The sequence below is a fragment of the Cenococcum geophilum genome (assembly GCF_001692895.1).
Source record: "Cenococcum geophilum 1.58 unplaced genomic scaffold K441scaffold_4, whole genome shotgun sequence".
Classification (NCBI taxonomy): Eukaryota; Fungi; Ascomycota; class Dothideomycetes; order Gloniales; family Gloniaceae; genus Cenococcum; species Cenococcum geophilum.
Window position 1 is genome coordinate 807856 of NW_027137562.1, and position 19415 is coordinate 827270.

The window sequence follows — 19415 nt, forward strand, 5'->3', positions numbered from 1 at the left end:
GAATTTAGGTCTAGCGGTATAAAAGTAAATCCTCTTATCGCGTTATTAATCTGCCATTAAATGCGCTTATTAAGCTGCTTAACATTTTCTTCTTATAAATCTACTGCCTAGGCCGCAAAGGATAAGTTATAGGTAGATTTGGGTTAACAAACTATGGTAATATAGGCACCTCTTACACGCTATACAGCGTATTAGTCCTTTATATTTATGGTTTTACGGGTCTCTTTGCAGGAACTAGTAAGGTCTATAGGCTTTACCGTAATAGGCTTTAGGTTTTAAGCTTAGCGTTCCTAAGTTAGCTAGATTAAGTTGCCTTTTTATATAATTAAGCCTCTATTAAACTTAATTGGAGTCTACTTAGTTAACTGCTCCCGTGGCTTTACTAGGAACTTAGCCTCTTATAGTTTGGTTTCTTCCGCGTCCATAAAAGTTTAGTCCGCTAAAAAGAGGGTATTATCTATTTAGAGTCTAATGATGCTAAGGCCGTTCAATAGGGTATATAAAAGGTAAGGGTTATAGGTTAACTGCTCTATCTTAAGTTTACTAACATAGTGCTAGTAGTATATCTTAAACTAGTGGTTTCTAGCTTCTAGTACTCCGTAAAGTGGTTTTATAACCTATAAAATTATTCCTAGTTATAGATTAAGCTCGAGCGGTAGCCATATAAAGATATCCCTACTTAAGTAGATATTAGACTGCATATAGGCTTATAAGATATCCCGTAAGTAAAAAGCTATAGGTTTAGTTTTCTATAGACCCGGTATAAGCGCAAGTATAATCTATTAACTAACCCGTTAAATTATAGGCGATTATATAAGGATAAGATCCTTTCCCTAGTCGTTATAAGCTTATATAATAAGCCTTGACTTTTTAAAGGCTTTATTAGTACTAGGGTACTTAATTTTGTTAATAAAGCGCGAGTTAAATATATAGACGCCTTGCGGAATGTCTCTCTCCGTTATAACCGCAAAGACGCCCTTCTTAAGTAGTCCGTTAATCTCTTTACGTCGTAAGTCTATAAAGGGGGTTTCCTATATTAAAACTAATATATCCGCAGGCGGAGATTGTTTTGCGGATATACCTATAGAGGTGTCTATAAAGGTTAGGTAATTCTCCATTATAGGGTTTTTAGTTGCGGGGTACTTTTAGGGGCACCCTTAGCCACGCTTTATAGTAGGTTTTATAGGCTTAGTAGGTTTCTAGGGGACTTCTTTAGTAGGTAAGAGTGCTTCTAGTTTATCTAGTTTAGTAGGTGCTTCTAGTTTATCTAATTTAGTAGGTGCTTTTAGTTTATCTAGCTCAGCGGGTACTTCTAGTTCGTCTGGCTTAACGTTATAGGTGCTTTCGGGCCGAAAATAGGGTTTTATAGATGTGCTTTTAAAGCTTATCGGTCTACTAAGGAGCTATATACAGCAGGTCTCGTCTTTTACGGCTAGTAGACGGTAAGGTCTAGTCTAATTGCCGCTTTCTTGCCATATAAGGACTTTAGAGTTAAGCGGGAGGTTGTGTACTAGGGTTGTATTAGGTCCGTTGCGGTAGTATAGGGCGTTATTAATAGCTTATTTGGCCCATAGTTTAACTATCTCGGCTATTGCCTTCTATATTATAGCTGCTTATTCCGTAATAGACGGGGTAGGGGGATCTAGGTTACTTATCCTTAGGTAAGCTCTATAGACTAAGAGGGTAGGTACTAGTCCGTCAGGGCCAGTAGTGTCGTTAACGGCTTTTATAGCTATCTATAAAGCCAGTTCCTTTTAGATATTCTTACACTTATCTATAATAATCTGGTAAGCTCTCTATAAAGCTAAGTAAGCTCGCTTAATAAGCTTAATGGACTAGTACGCCTTAACTAGAATGGCTTTTATTAATATAGCTATGGCCATAGTATACTACTAGAATTCCTTACTAATAAAGTTCCTACTAGCGTCGTGGGTAATATACTTAGGAGGCCTAAGGTATATATTAATCTAGCAGGTCTATAAAATATCCTAAGTATATTTTATAGATATATTTTGCAACTAATGGGCGGCTTAATAGCGGGTTACCTTATTAATTATATATAATACTAGACTGCTATTAATGTACATAATATCTACGTATACTAAGTGGTTGAAATTAAGGTCCTTATAAAGGGTAAACTTAAATCTACCTAGGGAACGTCCGTATTTCTAGTAGAAAGAGCAGTATTTAGTTAGGTAGTTAATTGCCTTCCTATTAACGTTGTTATATCCAGAACGTTTAAGGACTCTATATAGCTTTTTAGCTAATAGGTGGCCGAAGCGGCGGTATAGGCGGTGGATCTCCGTACTAGTAAGGTAGTATAGGTTATAGTTAAAAGATTCCTAAATATAGGTCCGTAAAGTCTCTCCCTATATAAGGAATGGGTGTCTAAAACGTTATATAATTAGTAGGGTAATATATTTACTTCTTAGGGCAGTTATAGGGCCAATTACGGTGTTTATAACGTTGTTATAGTAGACCTATAACCTATTTATATCTATAAGGCAGAGTAGAAAAGGGGTATCCGCTTTTACCACGTGGAAGTTAACTAGGCTAATTAGGGTCTCAACTGCAACTAATCTAATTAATATAGTTAAGCCGATGCCGAATTAAACATTTACGGCCCTAGATTGCATAGTATTAATGTCTATATTATTATTTACGGTGGTCTTATATATAAGGTATTATCCGTAACCTATAGTAGACTTCTTAGAGGCACCTATATCGATTATAACGCCATAGAATTCTTTAGGGGTATAGCGTTCTGTAGTAATATATGTAAATAGGTCCTATTTATGGTCCATAACGTCTATAACGGGTCTAACAGGTGTGCTTATAGGCCAGTTTTTGAGTACAATTAAGTGTATAAAGGAACGGTCGGCTAATATGGTTATAGTATTAAAGGCTTAACTGTCCGTAAAAGGTCTAAAAGTAGTTAGGAACGTCTCTAAGGTCTCCTATTCCTAAGCGTCTAAGTTAAAATTAATTATAAGGGCTTCTATTAACTTATTAAGAGACTCTTCTACTTCCTTTCCTTTATATTCTAAGATAAACTGGTTAATCCGTTTATTAAATTTCTTCTTAAACCTGTTACGTTCTTTTTAGGTATGCCTTATAGACTAATATCCTTTCTTACCGCATATAAAGCACTTCTAATTGGTTTATCTGTGGGGGTATGCTTTTATACGGGAGTTATTATAGAGGTTGCGGGTAGAACCTAGTCGGTATAGGTGCTGCTAGCAGTAGCGGTAGTTTGTAAAGTAGGTATTTAAGTTAGTTTACGGATTTTATAGGTCCGTAATAAAGGCTTAAATACTGCCTAGTAGGTTTAAGGCTTTATATATTATAATAGAGGACCGTAAATCGTTAATAAGGCCAGCTATAGTGTCTATAGGCTTATAATAGGCGTATTTATAGGGTTCCATTTCCTAGTAGGCCATAATTAGTTTATTATATAAGAAGTCGTCCATTTAAAGCTTAATATTAAGACCGTACTATAGGTAGCGGAGGTCTTTAATAAGGATTTATAGGCACTCTATAGTTAATTTTTTAGTATTCTTATTTATTACGGTCCGTAACTTAGTCGCATTCTATTAGGTAAGGATATTACGCCTATATTTTGGCCCTTTAAAGTAGTTATATATAGCCTTATATAGCTTATTAAAGGGAATACTAAGGGGGTTGCTCTTAAGGTTAGTATAGTAGTAGTTAAGTGCTAGGCCGCGCAGTATGGTAAAGTAGGCTTAGCTAAACTCCTATTTAGGGATATTAGCCTTCTAATAAAGGTCCGTAAAGATAGTTAGTTTAAAGTTAAAATTATCGTTTTTACTGCTGTACTTAGATTTATCGGTATAGAGCTTAGCTAAATTAGCTAGCTCCTTGCCATAGGTCTTTACTTAGGTAGTTTACGGATCTATAGCTTATAGATTTATAGCTTGCGGATATATAGCTTGCGGATCTATAGCTTAAATAATAAAAGGGTTTTAGTCCGTGTTTTAGTTTATAGGGGTATTATAGTCCGTAATTTGGGTTATAGGGGTATTACGGTCCGTAACTTAAATACTAGGTATACTTTAGCCCGTAAGATCAATTTTAAAACTACTTAGGTTTATAGGATAAATTTAGTTAAGAGGGTTAAGTATAAGGCTAGCGATTATATTAAGTTTAGAAGAAGTAAAGAGTTCCTTAGTAGTGTTAAACTAGTCTAGAATTTCTTCCTTAGTCTATTTTATTTGGTCCTCCTTATATATTATATTATATAGAGACTATACTACAGTAACTCGTTTATCCCTTTTAACCTATACGCCTTAGTAACATAAAAGGGTTTATAGGTTATGGATAGTAGTAGGGTTACAGGCCTTAAAAATAGCTTCTATAAAGTCCGCGAAGTCTTCCTAGTACTATTCCTATAGGTCATTATTTATAAACTTAAAGTATTTGTACTTAAGGGTTTTAAATTAAATATAGTCGTTAATGTTATCCGTAGACGTAAGGTTAACTCCTTATCTCCACTTCTTTTAACCTTTACTAACTTGCTTACTAATGTCTGCTATACTATATAATATATTCTGGTGCATAGTGGGTAGGAGAGGTCTTATAAAGGTCTATAAAATCGGTTAACGGGCCCGTAACGGTTTATAGAAGGGTAAGAGGTCTTTGTAAGGGGTTAGAGAGAAGGCCGGGGTATTAAGGTAGTTAGGGTAGTCGCGTTCTTAGTATAATCGCGTTCTTAATATAGTCGCGTTAACTACTAGTATAGTAGTCAATATCTCTAATTAAGGTGGAGCGTAAACGTCTTCTAAAACTAGAGTAGATTTAAGGTAATTCTAGGTAAGGTAAAGCGTTAGACGTCTTCCAAATCTAAAGTACTTTAATTCTCTTTAACTAAAATAGGGGCTTGTAAGGTGGAGCGTTAGACGTCTTCTAAGTAAGTGTGTATCTCCTAATCTGTGCGCGATTACTAATTAGTATTGGTACTAATTTAATGGTATAAGTAAGTCGTGTCTAGGGGCACGAAATACGTATAGTATTATATGCTCATTTAGACGGTAGTGACTGTTAATTCTATTGAGGTGGGCTACGTGGTCTATATACTAACGCACCTTCCCCCTAAGCTAGTGTTTTAGGAGTGCACCAGACGCGTAAGCGAACTAAACGCGTAAACGCGTACTTGGTGTATCGAACCGCGTAAGCACGCGGTTAGTACAGCAGGTGCTGTAATTATACAATATCTTATAGTTATTAATAAATAAGTATTTAAAAAAGATATATTTTGGTGCTGTATATATAGTAGCTACCTATTGTTACAGAGTAAGTATAAGCGGCGATAATATATAGCAAAGTAGATATTATTAAGCTATGTATATAAACTGTGTGTAAGGGCGCGAAGAGACTTTGGGGCAGATTTAAAGGAATAGTATAATATTGTCGACCTGAATCAGGTTATCTTGTCACCGACTCAGCTACCTCCCATTGAGTCAGTCATTGAGTCAGTCATTGACTCGGTCACCCACCCCTTGTTTCCATTCCCACCCCCTACCCCCGTCTCGTTCTCATTTCCTACACCTTTCCTATGTATATATAGAGGCTATTAGAGCCACATTCAATAGACAGAGTCCTCATTCTTTTCTTACAATCGGTGCACGGACTACCGATCGACAAATATTCTATCTAAATCTAGGGGTATAGCTCTTACAGAAAACAAGACGTTGCGTAAGGAAGAGAAAGGAATAACGAGAGAATCTTATAATTAAATAGTCAGGGGTCGTAGTCGATGCGTGCGCACGTGCGCACGCGGTCTTCGACAGTCTTCGGTAGAATTCGATTGATCTTGATTCTTGACAGAACTTGGCAGAAGTCGTTCAAGCTGGCAGAACTCGGCAGAATTCGGCCAAAGCGTCGGAATTCGTCTGTCGAGTGTTTCACCAAGACATTCCTACTGTAACTGGGCTAGTCCCGTTACACTGTGTAATAAAATTAAAACATCATATAAGGAAAGAAGGTAAGGAAACGGGAAGAAAGGGTATATATTATTAAGCACGGGGCGGAATAGGATTTAGGTAGCGGTCCTAGTAGAGCTTAGCAGAATTCAGTGGACTCTGGTAGAATTTGGTGGACCTTAGTAGAATTTAGTGGACTTTGGTAGAATATAGCAGAATACGGCAGATTACCGTTAGATTGCTATAGGTTGCAGTAAATTGCGGTCTTGTGGTCGGTCTCTAATTACTAAGTTAGTAGGAATAGGTAGACGTGTATAAGATATCATTAACACTGGCATGAATTTCCACCTTCGCCTACATCATATACAAGTATTATTAATGCCTGAAACCATTCGCGAACACATCAGCGAAATATAAAACTCCTATCCAAACGCATTCCCACCCTAATTTTGTGCAACTCCAATCGGCGGCCGCGGCAAGTACGTCTGCCCATAAATCATCCCACCATTCTCCGCGGGCTGCCACTGTTCTCCCGAACCCCAATTTTTCGCAACTTCGATCTGCGGCTGAGGCTGCGGCTGCGGTAAGTACGTCTGTCCATAAGTCATCCCACCATTCTCCGCAGGCTGCCACTGCTCTCCCAAGCTATTAAACCTGTTCAGCACCTGTGGCTCCGGTGCCGGTGCAGAATGCCATTCAACTTTAATCGGATTATCTTTGCTGAGTTTCATGCCATTGTGCCACAGCTCGAAACGGAGATCCGCAGCACCCAGCGCGACCTTGATGACATAATTGATGCGGTGGTACTTTTGCCCCGTATTCCACCAATGGCGGTTCTTAAGTTTGAACATGGTGAGAGGGAGACCAGAGAAGTCGGAAGAGATATCGCAGAGTTTTTGACAGGCTGTCGAGGGTCAGTTAGGTTAAGGCTAGAGTAGTGGTGAGAACTTGCAGGTGTTCATGACGAGAGGTAGCATGTCTTTGTCCATCTCGCTGGAGACGACAGCTGTTGGAAATATGCGGGACGGGTTTGGGTTGAATGGGGTCGCTGGAGGGCATTTACGGGAAAATTGCTTCACGATAGGGTAGTCAATTGACACGGGTTCACCCTTTAATGCAAGTCAGCCTCTTGACAACGCTCCCTAATGTGTAATTTTACCTGTTTGATAAACCAGCTGATACAATCAGGAATGTATAGCTTTCCATCGAAAGTATCTTTCTGTGTAGGTTGTCCAAAGTGCTGGGGGTTTTGCGGGTCGAAGAGTACCTTGCATGCCGTGCCATACGAGGCTCGACTGCATCGCCATTCGAGAACTGATCTATTCGTCCTGATTTTTTGTACTCTATCGGCAACAATACCCTTGCACACGACGAGTTGTGGATCAGGAGCTACTCTGACTTGCAGGGATCGAGCATTGGGAAACGGAGCGTTGCCAAAAGAGTAGCGCTCTCGAAGACGTCCCTGAACATACGCAGAATTCCCCAGACCTCCGGAGACCACGAGGTGGGCCTGTGGATTTTCAATGATTCAAACCTCTTCATAGGAGCATGAAAAAAACTCACGACTTGTTCTTGTGGAAATTTTTGCTGCAAGCGGACAAGTTGTTTGTCGATGAGTTCGAAGAGCTTCACGATCTGCTGCTTTCAGTTCTCTTCCGACCTAAATGGGGATCTACTTACCTGAGCATCAAAGTACCCTTGAATCTCATTTCTGATATATTGTTAATTATCGTGGTATTTCAGATTAGATTTTACACGTACTGACCTTTTGAGCCGCATATCTCCGTGTTTGATTCCCACATTTTCGTTCACATAGCCACGATGAATTTTAGGTATTGCAAGGTAGTAGTCAGCGACATCGTCCGAAGAGCCGTACTCGCACTTCGCGTTTTGATACTCTCTACTCTTGGCCATTTGCCAGGCTATATCGTCTAATTCCTTTGGCTGGAGCCCTGTTGGTGTTATTCGATTCGCCAACTCTAGTCGATTACGAACAGATTCTTCGAAGGCTGTATCAAGTTGAACGGATCCGATTGTAGCACCTCAAGACGGATTAGATGTTATAGACCCAATGGAAGGGGAGACAATTGGAGATACCCTGTACGACATCCATTTGCTCCAAGCTCAACGACCCCATGCCGCCTGTGTTCGTAACTCTGAGAACACTCAAATCCTAAAATTTCTAATCAGTATTCATAAACATACAACAGTAAATAGGGTACCAACCGTTGTTCCTCCTCCAATATCACAAACTAGTAGCACGTCTCTTTCCTACACCATTGGTAAGCCTGTAGATCTAAATCAAACGGGAAAGAAACCATACATTGAACAGCCTAGGAAACTCGCGTGCAGTATGAACAGCTGCTGCCTCGGCCTCAGTCAATCCAATATCAACCTTATGATTCGGATACCTGCCAAATCCAGCCCGCTCAATTGTCGATCGGAATCTTTCGATGGTCGGCACCGGCTTCCAGGTTGTAGGGACGCTGAAGATAAATTCAATATTTGCATCCTCCCATCGATTAGCCAATTCGCCTTTCAACTTCTGTTGAATCGTCTGGTACAGAAATCTGAAGAAATCGCAATATCTGCAAAAGCTGTCAGAATGATGTCAATCTAACAATGCGACACACACTTACAGCCGCTCAACTTCTTGAATTGACTCCGGACACACATCTTGGTTCTTCGTGTCTCTTCGAGCTTGGAGGAGCCTGTCCTCGTCCAGAAATGTCTTGAACCACTCCTTACATTCTTTGTTATCACTCATCTGCTCCGACGAGGTTTCTGAAAGGAAGCCCCATGACGATGGTGTAGTGGAATTCTTGGGATACACAAGGACAGTTGGAACCTTGAGAATTTGGTTAGTACTCACGTCGACGGAGATTTATTTTCCAACAGAGGTATTGGAACTCGCGTGACAGTAAAGTACCTTATTTTCCACAGCGCTAGATCTCCCAGGCCATTTTTGCAGCCAACGAACATTTTCCTCTCCAGTTGCGATGTTGCAGAATGCGACGCCGGTACCTGTGTAAACGATGAGTGAAGGTCCAAAAATGATGAGGTAGATCATACATGTCATGCCAAAATCGATGGCAATGACCAATTCTGGCCGTGAAACATTATCGGACATGATGACACATCGGGAAAGGCTGAAAACGGAAGAAGTTGGTCGGAGGGGTTCAAAAGGTTGATGTATGAGGGTATTGGCAAGGTGGCATTTGCAGACTGAAAATGATGGTACCACAGCTGGGCGCTCTTGGGTGCTTCACTTTTGAGAAAAGAGGTGTGGACGCCCTACGATCTAGGGTATGTTCGATAACTTTTTTTGGCCAGGCCGACTCCACCAGGTGGCCGCAGCCTTTCCACCTGGTGGAAGGCGTTCGTTCGGCAGGCGATTCGTCAGAAAGGAGCGTCGCCAGATGAGACTGATAGTTATATAATCCGCCCAGGGCGTTGGAAAAGCCTATCGATACTGTGGCTAATATATATGGCTTTATGATTGGCGTCGAACTAGATCGCGTGATGGTGAAAATAGGTCAAAAATGGGCAGAATCGATTAACCTGGTCGTGTCGGTGTTCCACCAGGACCCCCTTCAAAATGGTAGTTATCGAACATGCCCTATTCTCACAAAATTCGACTGAAGCAGCACTAGCCTCGTTTACCTCTTGGGCCAGGCTACAGGGACTTATGCAGAGTGATGGCTAATAAGAGACTGACTTCGCCACCAAGCAACGATCGAGGCTTCAGATTTCTAAATAGAAATTGACTAGGCACTAAAAAAGAGGGGGTGGCCGCGTTTGCAAACATTTTGGCAGCGATGATTTCTTTTGATCTGTTTGTTCTAGAATCTGGATCCATGGACAATGTGCCCCGCTAAGGTTTGGCTAGGATGTTTCTCTTAGATTCGCCAAGATTGCCTCATAACGGTTAAGCCGTGGCGCGGGGTGAATGGAGTGAGAAGATGAGGTAAATTTATAGATCATTAGTTCCATCAGTTGCTTCTACGTTCCCATGATTGACTGATTGAATATTCTCCATAAATCCTCGTTAAACGCTGCAGTTGTTAGACCTGGCCTGGAGCTTCTAGCTGCTATCGAAGCCTCTTGGAATCAACTTCACCTTCCGTATTTTAATTTTTGCGATTGAAAATCACCCCACGATGCCCCCCCAAGCCGACACAGCACTAACATCCCCACCAACCTCCGCGGCAGCATCTACAGCAACCACACCCGACATACTAACACCAACATCCTCACAAATCCCCCCAACAACCCCCCCAACAACTACATCAACATCAACATCAACATCCTTACTAACCTCTACGGCAACATCTACAGTAGCCGCATCAACATCCACATCCCCACCAACCCCCACAATAACTTCATCGCAACATGGAAAACTCAGTACTGGAGCAGCCGCTGGGATTGGAATTGGATGTGCTCTCGCTGGTGCTTTACTCGCAGGTTTAATCGCCTTCGTCCTATTTCACCGAAAACGACAACAATCGTCTTATCCGCAGCAGCATCTTCCGTTTAATGGAGCGGGACATATGGGACAAGAGACATATGGCATGGTTGCCACGACTAGGGAAGTCAAAGGGGTCACAGCGACAAACGTTGACCGCCTCTTACCTCAGCCTGCCGAGGACGATGCGATTATCGGAGGCCTTTCCAAAATCCGCGACGGCATCAAGAACCACGTCCAGAACTATTACTACAGTGGCCCCATTAGCCATGAGATGGTAGATGAGGCAAGATTGGTTGATCTGTCACAAGCAACTGGTATACCGACATCTGCCTTACTAAAATTTCTCCTCAATCCCACGACACGATTGCCTACAATCAGACTCTTTCTCGGGTATTTGATCCTTTCAAGGTGCCAGGGCCGGACAGACGGGCAACCATCTTTCCTCCCCGATGAAGTGTTAGGTCTTGCGGCTTATCAAAGCAGCGCCAACAACGCAAACTCTTGTAAGTCTGGCCTACTACTATGCCTTGTTCGAACTAATGATCTAGATCAAGCCCAGTCTGCTCTCTTCAGCAAATGGAAGACCATTTCCGGAGTCTTGCTTCAGCAACAATATGGCCAGCAACCTGGTGACAATGACGTGCGAAATGGCAATATCGCACAGATCCTTGCCGCTGCAGAGTCTGTCCTCCATCCCTTCATCAACCCGAATATCGATATGAATGCACGTCAGCGTAATCTCGAGGGAATCATGAAGCGTGCGGCTCAATTCGCGTTCCTTCTGTTCTCCCAGCCTGGCTCATTCAGCTTCGATTTCCGGGGTAGGGGGCAACCCGACAGCCTGCTCGTATTCCCTGCATTCCTCCAGACTGTTAGTGATGAGGCGGAGATACTATCACCACCACGGGTGCTGGGTGAGACTGAGGTGGTATCGGGACTGGGCATGTAGATTTTTGTGGCTTTTGTGGCTTTTGTGGCCTTTGGGGTGGTCTATTCTTAGTTTACGGAACGGTTTGATCGAGGATCGGCTTCAAATTATGACTTGAGTACCATTAATGCACCTACTACCTATCCGCCCGAAATGTTGTAGCGAGACCAGGGGCTCCCAGGCTGACACAGGCTAGAAAACAACCAAAACTAGTTTAGATGTCCCACTTTTGCCTTGGTCTTGCTACAACATTTCAGGCTGATAGGTAGCACTCCAACACATTTACTTGAATTTGACTAGCTTGCTAGCAGGCATCACTGTGCATGGTGGAGATAAGACGTGGTGGATGATAGTGGTGAATAATAGCGTTGGTGATGGGAGACGAGGTGAGGCTGAATTCGAGAGCGGCATGTCACTCGGCGTCGGTTAAACCTTATTTTCTCGCTAACGAGCCGCCACTTAGCGACCCCACGGGGCATTAGTGCCGCCTATTAAACGAGTTGTGCCCCTCACATGCACTTTGTCATTCAGCCCCTCCTAGCCTCCTCCACACCCTCAACTGGCACCGGACGAATCACCTGTCTGTATCGATTTAAGTGTTTTTGCAACGACCCAGACATTGGCACTATTCACTTTCTGTTTGTGAAAAATTGATCACATCATAATTCCCGCTCAGAGGCGTCCCGTCCCGACTTCGCGTTCTGGCCATAGGTAGAAGAAAAATGGTTTTTACATGAGATTCGATTATTGAATTTGATTCATTTGAGGACTGCAAATTCACGAGACAAGTGCCCGTTTACGGTTCGGCATACTATCTCCTCGATCTCGCTAATCCTCGAATGCTACAACTCATAAACTCAAAACTATTCGCACATTCCTTCGACACCATGATGGCAGCACTCTCAAATCCCAAATTCACGGGTGGCCTAAGCGTATTCTCCTAATTGGCCTAAAGTTTGGTGTAGGCTCACTCGCTATTAAAGCCCTGCAAGTCATCCTGTCTGAAATAGAAGGCTTTTCAGCCATAGTCCTGCCGCCTGCAACATTTTTATCCCTTTTGTCGTCCTACTTCCGCGCCTCGAACATGATTGGGAGCCTGTAGATAACCTTGCTATATTAGCAGAATATTCGAGTTCAGCTGAACTGCGGGTATAAGGGGCTGAGATGTGATGAGTCGAAGGACTTCAACATTGTGTGCCGCATCGTGCAAAAGACGGTTAGGCTTTCGCTTTTTTGAACAAGGCTCATGAGCCTCACTGGACTGGAAATCGCTTTTTTCACGGGTAGTTTGTCTTGCCCCATTTTTCGCACCACCCGGCTGATTCCAAATTACTTGACACCCATTAACCCCGCACCACTCACTTTCCGATTTTGGGTACATCATCTTCAAGCAGGGCAATTACCCGGCCACGATGGGCGACCCCCTCAGCACTGCTGCTGTCTTCGCGTTTATCAACAGCGCCTTCAAGTTTTCTGAGTACGCTGTGAAGCTTTACTCGGTTGATTCCGAAAATGGGGTGTTCGTACGCATGATCCAGAGAATTCGACTTGACCTCGAAGAGACAGAGCGGCTCGTGCACTCCCCATCGGTAAAATCAAAACTCGTAGCTACTCCAGGGAAGTTGCCATGGATTAAAGGTGTGATACTGAGCACCAAAGGCGCTCTCAACGAAATTGGGCGATGGGTGGAGCGAGTGAGGTCAGACAAAGAGGGATATGGGAGCATTTCATGGGAGAATAGGGTCAGATGGGTTTTCAATGATAATGAAAAGTTGGTTAATCGAAGGATGGAGCTAGGCACTTGTCACCAGGCTCTATCAACTGTGCTAGCATACTTGGCTCCGCTGGAGAAAGCAGCTACCACATTGACCGTAGAACCTCCAGAGTACCAAGATGCTACGTTTCTTGATGACCTTCTTAGCCCACGACAGAGAAGAAGAAAAGCTCGAGATTTTGAGGAGAGGGATGAAGGTACTGTATCCCTGATATCATGACAGCCAGCCTGGTACTGACACGGTTCTCTTAGGGACCTCTAGGGAAACTCAAAAAACACGGGTACCAACCTCTGCTGTATCCCCTCCAAACTCAACGGCTTTCCCAATATCGAACACGAAGACCTCGTCCACAAAGCCTGCAGTTCAAGAATGGTCATCGAATCACAACAACCCATTTCCAGCTACGATATTATCGTCTGGATCCGTATCCAATACATTGACACGGTCATTATCATCTAGTGTACCGGTTTCTTCAGAGCATTCATCAATCACAGGGCCATCTGCTACAACATCTCTGATGGTGCCTTGGGATCCAGCAAGCTCACCAAGATACGCTGGCCAAGTAGCTCTTCCCACATCGTACCCCTGCCCTCAACCCTGGCAAAAGACTCCTTCGGTTGTTTCGGTGTCGACGGGTGAGCCAACCCAGGGAACGGCTTCACAGCACTATCTTGATATATCTCGCAGCTCATTAAAGTCTCCAGCAACCTATATAGCGCATTCTCTACCGTCAACCCAACCTCCCACATCGGCACCTCAATATTCTGGAAGCGCAAGACCCTTGTCACCTGCCGTTCATTCCACGAGCATCTCTTCTTGTCAAGCCATCTCCTCGGAATCTCCATGCTCTCCTGGGCATACTTTACAGGCGGAAACCCGGGGTTTCAGCGCGACCAACACCTTGGGTCCGGTAAACGTTTTTGACCTCTATTTAGATCCCGAGCCACAGGCAACCTTGGGGGACTGCAATCGACCCTTAAACGAGTGTCTACGTTCACAACAAGCAGGATTAGAACCTTCACAATCCACCCATCTTTCTCTATATCCGGAACAAAATCGGTCTCCCCGAGCAACATATCTTGACTCAGCTGTTGCAACCGAAAGCTTAGCGGAAACGATGGCTGACCTATCAGTACAGCGGCCTGAAAATCAAGTCTCCCTCGCCGACATGCCAAACAATCTCGTCTTTGCACAATTACAGTCAGGTGATTCATTTAAAGAACTATCAACAACCATTTCATGGGAACAAACGGCAACATCTCGATTCGAGATGTCGGGAGATGCATCAACTGACCATTTCGCGGGTCCGAATTTCACAACAGAAGTCCCAGCGGCGAAAGGCAATGATACGGACGAACTACACAATCCGCATCAGCGAGCTGTAAGCCACGCCTCAACGTTCATGGAAATATCTCCACCTACTAACCCTCAACTTTCCCAATCTCAATATCAGTATCATCAACCTATGGCGTCTTGGTCAAACACGCAAGCACAGGTTCCCCGAACGCAACCGAAATATCACGCCCAATACCAATATCAAGCTTACTCCCCTTCAACCCCAGTATTAACTTTTCAAAGCGCAACAAGCTCGGTTGTGCTGTCCCCAATTCTATCGGAGCAAGGACATTGGGCAGGCCCGACATCCACGTCGCCACCAATGGAAGCAGCCACTCAAGTGCAACCAGCAGCGTCAACAATTGAACAAGGACATCCACTTTCAAGATCGATGACAGCAGGGGAAGCTCGAAGGAGAAACCAGAAAACGCTTCTTAATCTAATAGGCCGGGGGGTTACGGGTGACAAAGAAAGTTCCATATAATACAAACCTATCTACTCGACCCTTTCTCAGTGTGAGAAACAATAACACAACCCTTGTTATTGTTAACTTCTTGCTTGGACCAGGTGAATACAATGCTGGACATGTCCCCTTCATGGGCATCTACCAAATATGAAGAATGAAGATAGAATAGTAAGACGCAGGCAGTAGAGGCCCATCAGTAATCCCAATGAACAGTCCCTACCATACCTACTGAACACAGTGATCTCGTGGCGTCTACTGCCCCCCTATTCTTACTAGATCACTGGCACTTTAATCAGAGGAGGGAAGATAGCTAACCGCCAAGAAGAAAACCCCTGACGCCAACATCACCATTGCGTGTTACAACAGTAATCTCGATCAACAGGAGCAAAAATTTACTCGCCATCTCACAGCAATTCCTCGTTCCAACCCTCGTGATTTCGGAGCCCAGTGAAACGTGAATGGTGTTTGACTAAAAGTCAAACAATAATAACACCAGCATGAGTGATACTTGCGCCAGATAGAATTACACGATCGCTTGAACTGATGGTAAAGGTAAATTTATAGTTTTTAATAATAAAGGTTGTGTCGATTTCGGCGGGGGAGGCGACGCAGAAGATCTGTTGATTCAGGTTGGATTTAGCCTATTACTCTATCCTTGTTCTCATTCCGGTTATACTACTACCCCCTATTTCTGTTACGTACCTACCCCCTTATTTCCCTTTAATTTCCGACACGTTCTTTATATATAAATAGTTTCTTTTAATTATAGTTTAAATAGATAGAGTCTTCCTTATCTTTACCTATAATTGGTACACAGACTACCGATCGACAGTTATAACCTAGGTGACTTGCTATATTACACCTATTTAACTAATTAATTTAATTAATCGTACCCCTTATTAGATACTTTATTCGTCTTTACAAGCACCTTTTAATATAACTTCTTAACCTACCTAAGCTGTACTATAACGGTGATATTATCGAACTAAGCTGATTAGGACGAATAGATTAACCTTATTAGGCTTTAAGCTCGAATAAGCGACGTATAGGAATACGTCGACCCCTTAACTAAACGGGATTAGTTGCTCTATTTACTTAAACTAGTCTTTCCTAGGCCTTAAGATATAAAGCTAGGAATAACCTTATATATAGCTCTCTCTAAGGATAAAAAGAATAAGCTTTAAATTCTCTATAAGAGGTATAAGATAGTAAAGAAGGAATATAAGAAGTAGAAGGCAGCTTTAGTCTCCCTATAAAGCTATATTACTGGTATAGTGGCTAGGAACCTTAACACCGATATACTAGGTATTGACTTAATATATAATACGCTAGTCTTTTAAGAAGAGAGTTACCCCTACTAATATAGTATATTAGCTCTACCTATTTACTTAATATGCTAAGGTCAAAAAGGGCCCAAAGAACTAGAGCTTTAAAGTCTAGCTATAGTAGTAGGAGAAGACGTATAATAACTATTAAAAGATTAACCTACTAGATGTATATAGCGACTAAATAATTAGAGACTTTCTAATAGTGGTAAAGCTAGTGTTAGCGACTTAGTCAATCGAGACATAAGCATGGTAAGAGGGACGCGTAAGCCTATACGATTGGATTGTCTATAAACGAGAATCTAAAGCTAGGGAAAGGAAAGGAGAAGAAGAGTAGCGCCGCTTAATGTTTTATAAGATCTTCGCGTCACATAACCGCAATATGCGGCAATCTGTGGTAACTTGCCGGTGCGAAGTTCTACCAAGCTCTACCATTTTCTGCCAGTGCCGTAACATTACCCCCCCCTTTAGTAAAGCCTGCCCTTAGGCTTTATATATCCGTATTACTCCTATAGGGCGTTCTTATCTTTATATTCTTCCGGTAGCCTATTGTCTTTACTATACTAGCACTCTATCTACTCGTCTAGGTACTTTAAGGGTCCTAGTTTATTAGGGTAACGGCTATAAAAATTTTAAAACTTATAGGGACTGCTAATAAAGTTCTATATAGGGTACTAGGTAGGGTCTAGGTTATAGCCTTTTTAACTAACGCAGTACTTTAGCGTTTTCCTTACTAGTTTACAGGCTAGTACTTCTTTAATTTCCTATTTGTTATCGCCATTAACTTAAATTAGTAGGGGAGGTTTGTTCTTTTATCCAGGTAATAGGTTATTTATAGCTTTTTATAGCTTATCTAGTAAGAAAATAGAGTAAACCTTAATTAAATCCGGGAGTTTTACTTTATATAAGTTACCTATCTTCTTAAGGACCTTATACGGTCCCGCTATTTAATAGTCTAGCTTATAGCTAGGCTGTTCCGTCTTTTAGTTCTTTATTATAACCTAGACTATATTGCCTACGGTAAAGTTAGGTTCGCGCCTATACTTATTTACCTACTATTCTATTAATTTTTAAGCCTTTTTTAGATTTATACGGACTACCGTCTAGGCTTCCTTTAAGTGCTTAGCGTACTACTGGGCTTCCTTATAAGATAGTTTCTTACGTATAGTTTATAGTCCTTCTAATCTATCCCAGTTAAAGCTTATTTAGGGTAAATACCCTATTTTTAGTTAGATAGGTACAAATCCCGTAAAATTATAGGGTAGGGTCGCCTAGGCGTAGTCTATTAGGGGTAGTAGTTCGCCCTAGTTATCCTAAAAGTAGTTAATAAAAGGCCGGAGTCTCTAATCTAAATATTAATTTATAATCTCTATTTAGCTATTTATCTAGGGGTAGTATACTATAGAGAGCTTTAGCCTAATACCTAGGATCCGGGTAAACTCGTTCTAGAAGGCCGATATAAATTGTAGGCTATAATTAGATGCGATAGTATCTAGTGGTCTATAAATATGGTAGACGTAGTAGATATATAGTTAGGCCGCCTTTTTAGCATTAATATTCTTATAATAGGGAATTAAGAATAGGCGCTTGCTAAAGCGGTTAACTAAAATTATAACCATGTTATATCCGTCGCGGTCTATAGGTAGCTTATAAAAGTCTATAGAGATATACTACTAGGGGCGGTCAGGTATTAGAAAAGGTTTTAACAGTCCTAAGGTCTTATCTCGTAGAATTGTAAACCTATAGTAGTTATTGCAGTTCCGTATATAACGGTTAATATCTATAACCATTCTAGGCTAGTAGTAACGGTTACTAATAATTTTATAGGTCTTATTTTTTCTAGGGTAGGCCGTAGAGACCTAGGTATATGCTTTAGTAATAAGCCGGGTTCGTAAATTCCGTTCCTTTATTACTACTAGCCATTTCCAGTACTTAAGCAGTCTATTTTTAAGGGACCATAAGCTAGTAATATCCTTTGCCTTTTCGCGGTATTCCTATAGAGAAGGGTCCGTACGGTTTACTTATAGTAGTTTATTAATAAGGTTAAACTCTATAGGGTTAATAGAACATATCTTGGCGCTTAGAGATTTAGTACTTAGTTCTTCCTATATCTAAGGGTTAAGGTACTCTAGTTATAGTAACGTCTGGGTCCGTAATAAGATCTTCGCGGCTATCTAGTTATTTAGGTCCTGTTTACGTCTTATAAAAGCGTCCGCATGGTTAGTAGCGCCTAGCCTATATATAATTAGGAAGTTAAATTAGGATAAAATATCTCCCTAGCGCGCTTGCTAGGCCGTAAGGGCCTTAGTTATTATAAAGTATTTTAGGGCCTTATAATCCGAAACCACCTAAATAGGCTTAGGGGTCCTTTTTAGCTATACTCGCCAGTGCTAAAAGCTAGAGATAATAGCTAACATTTCTTTATTATAGATTGGGTAGTTTAGCTTAGTATCTATTATAGTTTTTAAGTAGTAAGCAATAGGGTGCTATTCTTTATCTGTCTACTTCTAGGAATAAACGCTAGTAATAACACTATCTAAGGCATCCGTTTCTAGTATTAAGGGCCGTTCTAGGTTAAAGTAGGCGAGTAAGGGAGCGGAGACCAGTCGTTTCTTAAGCTTATTAAAAGCCTGCTTATATATAGTATTAAAGTAAAAGGGCCGGTCCTTTATAGTAAGGCGGCTAAGGGGCTAAGTAATCCTATTATAGTTTTTAATAAAGCGTTGGCAGAAGTTATAGAAGCTTAAGAATAACTATATCCCTTTTACAGTCCGTAGTAGTTCCCACTAATTAATTACGGCCGTCTTTTCTAGGTTAGCCTTAATTCCGTCTATCCTAATAATAAGCCCTAAGTACTTTATATACTTTATACTAAATTCTAACTTTTTAATATTGGCCTAAAGGCTAGCCTTATAGAGTTGTTATAGGCCCTTATAGACGTGCTCCTTATATTCTAACTCGTTTTTAGAGTAAATTATAATATTATCTAGGTAGGCTGTATAGAAGTTATTAAGGTAGTTAAAGAGTATATTGTTTATATATCGTTAGTACGTAGCCGGTCCGTTAGTTAGTCTAAAAGGAAGTACTTTATACTTATATAATCTATATTAAGTCTAAAATATAGTAAGATTTATAGATCTGAGGTTTATTCTAATTTAGTAGAAAGCCTAACGGATATT

General features: G+C 41.6%; 3 protein-coding genes across 3 annotated transcripts; 2 read left to right on the forward strand and 1 right to left on the reverse strand.

The window, feature by feature from the left end:
• Positions 1-6382: 6382 nt before the first annotated feature.
• K441DRAFT_602353 (uncharacterized protein) lies at positions 6383-9069 on the reverse strand (the record flags this gene model as incomplete). The annotated part of the gene is given in 12 exon segments (XM_067645266.1): positions 6383-6843; positions 6905-6932; positions 6944-7048; positions 7099-7449; positions 7503-7577; positions 7620-7650; positions 7705-7981; positions 8141-8210; positions 8263-8527; positions 8579-8787; positions 8869-8963; positions 9012-9069. 12 exon segments carry the CDS (start codon positions 9067-9069, stop codon positions 6383-6385), a joined length of 2025 nt encoding a protein of 674 aa, XP_067508736.1.
• A 1441-nt stretch (positions 9070-10510) lies between these two features.
• On the forward strand, positions 10511-11356 carry K441DRAFT_539850 (uncharacterized protein; the record flags this gene model as incomplete). The annotated part of the gene is made up of 1 exon (XM_067642576.1): positions 10511-11356. The coding sequence occupies one exon, from the start codon at positions 10511-10513 to the stop codon at positions 11354-11356; it is 846 nt and encodes a 281-aa protein (XP_067508737.1).
• Positions 11357-12747: 1391 nt separating this feature from the next.
• On the forward strand, positions 12748-14929 carry K441DRAFT_673591 (uncharacterized protein; the record flags this gene model as incomplete). The annotated part of the gene is made up of 2 exons (XM_067650664.1): positions 12748-13306; positions 13362-14929. 2 exons carry the CDS (start codon positions 12748-12750, stop codon positions 14927-14929), a joined length of 2127 nt encoding a protein of 708 aa, XP_067508738.1.
• Between the last annotated feature and the right edge of the window lie 4486 nt (positions 14930-19415).